Genomic DNA, 5,244 nt, shown 5'->3' with positions numbered 1-5,244 from the left:
CCATGCCGACGGATTCCCCTGCGTGAACGGCAGCAGTTTTATGGACAGGGTGGCCCTTGATTGTCCCGCCAGGCTGGGGAGAGTGCTGGGCGTGGGTAGGAGTGTGGAGAAGCGTGAGAGCCTCGGCGCGGGGACGGGCTCAGGTGATATGGGAGGGAGGTAGACCTCCGAGTCCGTGAGGTCGGCGGTTAACTGAAGTAGGGAAGGGATGTCCGCGTCCATACTCGCTCTTTGCCCTCTTAAATGGAGTAGGGTGCTCGCATCAAAACGCACTTGGGAGCGTGCTGTGTGAGTCCGCTAATGACACTGATGATTTTGCCGACGAGAGTCAGCACACCCAAACGCTGGTTCAGCGCCGTGATTAGTCCACTAAGGGCGAGAGTAAGCTCCTGAAGCCAAGACTGAGTCGCCATGTGGGTCCGCTAATGGCTTCGGGAGTCACTCCGGGGTCACCACTTTAAGAGGTGCAAAAGAAACGAGCAAAGTTAACTGCTGATTTATTCATGATCCAGGCGGTTTATATAGCGGCAGACTGGCGTCACGCCGCGAAACACAATGAGGGCATAGGTGACCTGAGGTCGATAACAATTAACAATAAAATACAGCGAACGAGTATTATTTACAATGGGAAAATAGACAGAATTAAAGTTGAATACAATCTTGATCCCTGCGAAAGAAGAAATACACGGTACATAAATTGAAGACAGATAAATAATTACATACACAGTTTAAATGAATGAATTTACGTGACTGGCCCGTCAGGTGTGACGAATTGCAGATTCAAAGAAAATGGGCCATCACCAAAGAAAACTTGCTCAGCAGAGACTTTACAAGAGTACCGATTTCTGGCATCACGACGCTGATGGGAGTGAGTAGACGCTCTGTTCAGTTGGCGCCTGCGCAAATCATTCCCATTGTCGTAACAAGGAAAACATCCCAAGCGTAGTTATTGAACAAAACCACATCTGATATTAAGTAACGTAACGCATTGCTGATGTTAAAGTTAAATAATTCATTTTGCATTTGAAACCGCCTTCAGCCAAGAAAGTAGAGTTCTTTTAGTTTTCCCTCCAACACTTCCCCATTCTCTGTTCGCGCACGACAAAGTGAGCGAGTGAGCGGACAGCTGTTTTCCACCCACCTGACTTGATCCCACATCTTTCGTTTACACTGAACAAAGTTTCATCACTTTTCAACTTAATGTAAACCTTCACGAAGACTTGAATATATTTAAAATAATCTGCAATCTTACTTACTATCACTTGTCATGGCGAGAGCGAATCAGTCAAATTATGTAAATCACAAAAGTTCATTTTGGAAAGAGAAAAAGGAAACGTAACTTAACGTAATTGTGCAAAGTAATTCATTTATCTTAAGCAAAAGTTAAAGTCACTTAAATCCTAAACGCCTAGCGTTCCATTACACTACGCTCTCAGAGAGAGAGAGAGAGAGAGACTTTTTTTTGCTTTTCTTCATAACAAGGGGATACTAACGTTAAGCAATGAGTATTGGAAATTAAACCCACGAGTCATAAAACCAAATACAACAAGAATTTTCTTTAGTTTTATCCAACCTTTGATCTTTTAAGATCCCAATCCATTATTCCTTACTCATTTACATACAGTGCGCGAGTTTATATATGCGCCCGCGTTCACTGAATTACTTTCCCTATCTCCTTTCTATTTCCGTTAAGTGCTCAGCCACGGAGTGAATTCTCGTACATCATAGGGCATATGTACTGCCATTTTATAACATTTATCAACTGCCGTGCACGAGTGGGAACTCATTATCCAAGCCTTGCGTATGCCACAAGCACCAAATCGCTTATTGCATGCAAACCCCATAACTTCCTTTTCCTCATGTTAGGAAGCAACCACTAGTTCTTCGTACTAGCCTCCCACAAGTGCAAGCCCAAGGGTTTCTGTTTCCATAGTGCTCCTACTCTGAGGCGCTGCCAGTCAATTAAAAATATTGAAGCACTTACCTTTCTTCCTTCCCTCTTACTCCCCACTTGCTTCTGCCAGAGTCTCTCCTTTCCCTCTTACCCCTTACTTACCTTCTGCCTCAGGCAGAGTGCCACTCCTTCATTGCCATTTGATTGTATTGCTCCCCGGAGCACACCGGCACCACAGTGCCACCAAATCAAAGTAATCACCCATAGGCCACTGCACCTGTACCGGAGATACAGAGTGCCACCAACAGTGCATCCGCCCAGAAGGACTGTAGCACCTTCAGGATCACTCCCATTTCCTAAGTGTTTCTGCCCATAAGGAATATTATACCTTCAGGATCACTTCCACACCAATAGCGTACCTGCCCATAAGGATCAGACATCCTTCAGGATTGCTCCACCAGTGTGACCTTCACACAGCACACTCAACCCCAGTGCCATCTTATTAAAGGGGTGCCACTATCACTGAAGTGCCATCACATTACAGGACACTTCCACCATCGTCACAGACCATTTTCCCTAATCCTCCTCGTAAACCAAGACCATGTCTCTAGAACAACACCATGTCCTCATGAACGTGGGCAGGGACGCAGGTTTCACAGGACGGGAACTCACCCAGTGAGTGAAAGAGCAGCTAGAAGAGCAGAAGAAGCATGAAGAAGAGCAGAGGAAGTATGAAGAAGAGCAGAGGAAGCATGAAGAAGAGCAGAGGAAGTATGGAAAAGCTCAGAGGAAGGAGGAAGCCGAACAGAGGAGGCTGGAGGATGAAAGAGAAGAAAGGAGAAGACAGCACGAATTAGCCCTCAAGGATAGCGAGCAAGCTCTTAAGGCAAGCAAGCTGGCTCTCATAGAAAAGGAGCTCGAGCTGGAGAGAGCACAGAAGGAAAGCGCTGAAGCTATAGCAGCCCAACAAGCCTCCAGCCCCATACCTGCTGCACCAAATGTTACGCTCTCAAGCCTTAACTCTCTAGTCCCCAAGTGGACTGAGGAAGAGCTGGAAGCCCGGCTAGAAGAGGTCGAGGCGCTCTTCGATAATTTCAACACCACTGAGGCCAAGAGGGCCTTAGTGCTGACCAAACACCTGGACAGAAAAGCAAAGGCAGCCCTCCTCTTGCTGGAGAAGAGTCAAAGGGGCAACCTGGCCGAAGTCCGTAGGGTCATCACCAAGGCCTATGAGATAACCCCTGAGAAATGGAGACAACGGTTCTGAGGTCTTGCCAAGGAAGTCGGCTGGTCCTGGACGGAATGGGCCTGTCACAAGACCCAGTCTGGGACTCGCTGGGTTGAATTCCCTCTACTGCACGACCTTCGTGGACCTCTTCAATAGGACCATGATGGAGGATCTTTTCCAATGTGTGCCTGGGCCCCTTGCTGTGTATCTCAGTGATAAGCAACCCCCCACACTTATGGAAGCCTGCTGCTTGGCCGACACCTGGGAAACTTTTAACCAATCCCACAGCACGTCCCAACTCCTCATAGCGCCACCCGGGTACCCCTCAGGCTCAACTTGCCCAAGGAATGACCTGCCTAGCAAACCCACTTGCACCAACTGCACCACCAAACCTACTCTCCTTCTGCGTCTGCTTGACCTCCTCCACAGACCGTCACCGCAGGACAATCAGCCCATTCCAGGGGACCCTGCCGAGACTGTGGAGCTCCAGGGCACTCTTCTTCCGGATATCCTGCCTGCTTGAAACATGTGCCCTATCCCAGGCACGTCAACCTGATTAGTGCCACATCCTCCATGGCCTTGCCGTCAGAGAGGTCTCACCCTGGGCAGGTCTGGACACAGCCCATCTCAGTGGCCCCTCTGGATGGCTCTAGCCTACCAGTGAACCTGTCAGCCACAGTAGACACTGGCTCAGATATTAGCCTGATTGATCGGGCCCAAGTGCCAGCCAGTGCCACTGTGGATGAGAAGACCAGGTGGATGATGACCTGGGTAGAGAACCACTCCAAGACCATTCCAACAGTCGAACTCAGGGTAACTACCCCCTGGGGCACCCAATCTCAGCCTTGGCGTGGTGAATCGCATCCAGCACAGAGTGGAGTTCCTGCTAGGACGAGACATTCTCAGGGGATGTCTGTCCCCCATTCCACTCTGTTCCTTATCTACCTCCACCAGGGAGGCCACTCCAACCCAACCTGACCGGGACACAGCTACTGTGACAGCTGTGCCACCATCAGCCCAACCTTCCATGCACCAAGGTGTGCAACTGACAGAACATTATCTAAACCACTCCAGGCCCAGTCCTCAGTCCTCACAACAGGATGGCCACCAAAAATCTCTTCCCTCACCATGAAGGGACACGACCCAGTACCGCTGCAGGATCTGCAACGTACGAGGGCACTCTGAAAACTGGGCAAGGTGCCCCAGCAAGCTAGCCGCAGCAGATACCACTGCCACAACAAGTCTAAGAGGCTCTGCCCTCCACCCAAGACAGCAATCTCTGTCTCCCACTCCTTCAGGTACACTGAGGGGTCTTGCACCCCTGGGTCCCTCGTCAGCCACACCTGACCCCAATCCTCTGCCAGTGCCACTTGAGAGCACTGGGCAGTGCCAAGCTCAACCTATCTCGGACGGAGCCTCTACACTAACCTTGATTTCCGTGCCTGGCCCCAAGTTAGTGCCAGTGTCGGATACAAACCATGACCTGGATCCTCCTACAAGAGAACCGCTAAATCTCACCGAATTAATCATTGCCCATTGTGAGCCTCCGACCCCTGATGTTTCTTTTCCCAATCTCTTTCCACTACTGAGTATGACCCTCTGGCGAACCTGGATGTTACACCTTCTCTGGTAGACCCGGAACTGTCCAGCCAGGATGCAGACGCTGGCTCTACCCTTACGACGGTTGTCGCAGCAGCCGAAGTAGGGAACCAGCCCGTAGTTACTAGAGCTACCTATGATTCTGCTCCTGACGGCACTTCTGGCTTTGCCAAGAGTCGGTGCCCTCATCACCTCCTAGGAATGGCATAGCCAGACCTTGGAGGCCCTTGAAAAAGAAGAAGAAAAAGGGGCGGAAGAGATCCCATTAACTAACGAGAGCCACCGGCTCTCCTTAGCACTCGTGTCCCATTGGCACAGTGCTGCTTCCATCTCAGAGTGATTCTGGCACCTACCAAGAGAAGGTAGCCTGAGTAATCTCTGTCCAAGTAGATTAACCACTAACACCCTAGGCATTTTTATTACTAACCCTGTATCATCCAAAACTATCCAATACTCAAGCTGGTACACCCCCTGGTCAAGTACTATAACTAACCCTTCAGGTTGCTCATGTTCAATTTTATTG

At 49.8% G+C, this 5,244-nt stretch overlaps 1 protein-coding gene across 1 annotated transcript; it reads left to right on the top strand.

The window, feature by feature from the left end:
- Positions 1-2,495: 2,495 nt before the first annotated feature.
- LOC136831056 (capping protein inhibiting regulator of actin dynamics-like) lies at positions 2,496-3,161 on the top strand. The gene is made up of 2 exons (XM_067091001.1): positions 2,496-2,528; positions 2,586-3,161. Exons 1-2 carry the CDS (start codon positions 2,496-2,498, stop codon positions 3,159-3,161), a joined length of 609 nt encoding a protein of 202 aa, XP_066947102.1.
- The last annotated feature ends 2,083 nt before the right edge of the window (positions 3,162-5,244 follow it).

Source organism: Macrobrachium rosenbergii, chromosome 48 (assembly GCF_040412425.1).
Source record: "Macrobrachium rosenbergii isolate ZJJX-2024 chromosome 48, ASM4041242v1, whole genome shotgun sequence".
NCBI lineage: Eukaryota > Metazoa > Arthropoda > Malacostraca > Decapoda > Palaemonidae > Macrobrachium > Macrobrachium rosenbergii.
The sequence above is the reverse complement of the archived record's forward strand: the minus strand, read 5'-3'. Positions and strand labels throughout refer to the sequence as shown.

What these genes read in the sequence shown, in the direction of transcription:
- LOC136831056 (XM_067091001.1), top strand. Translation starts at nt 2,496, where the DNA reads ATGTCTCTAGAACAACACCATGTCCTCATGAAC. An exon ending in AACACCATGTCCTCATGAAC is followed by an intron (nt 2,529 to 2,585) that starts GTGGGCAGGGAC and finishes GTGAAAGAGCAG; the next exon opens with CTAGAAGAGCAGAAGAAGCA.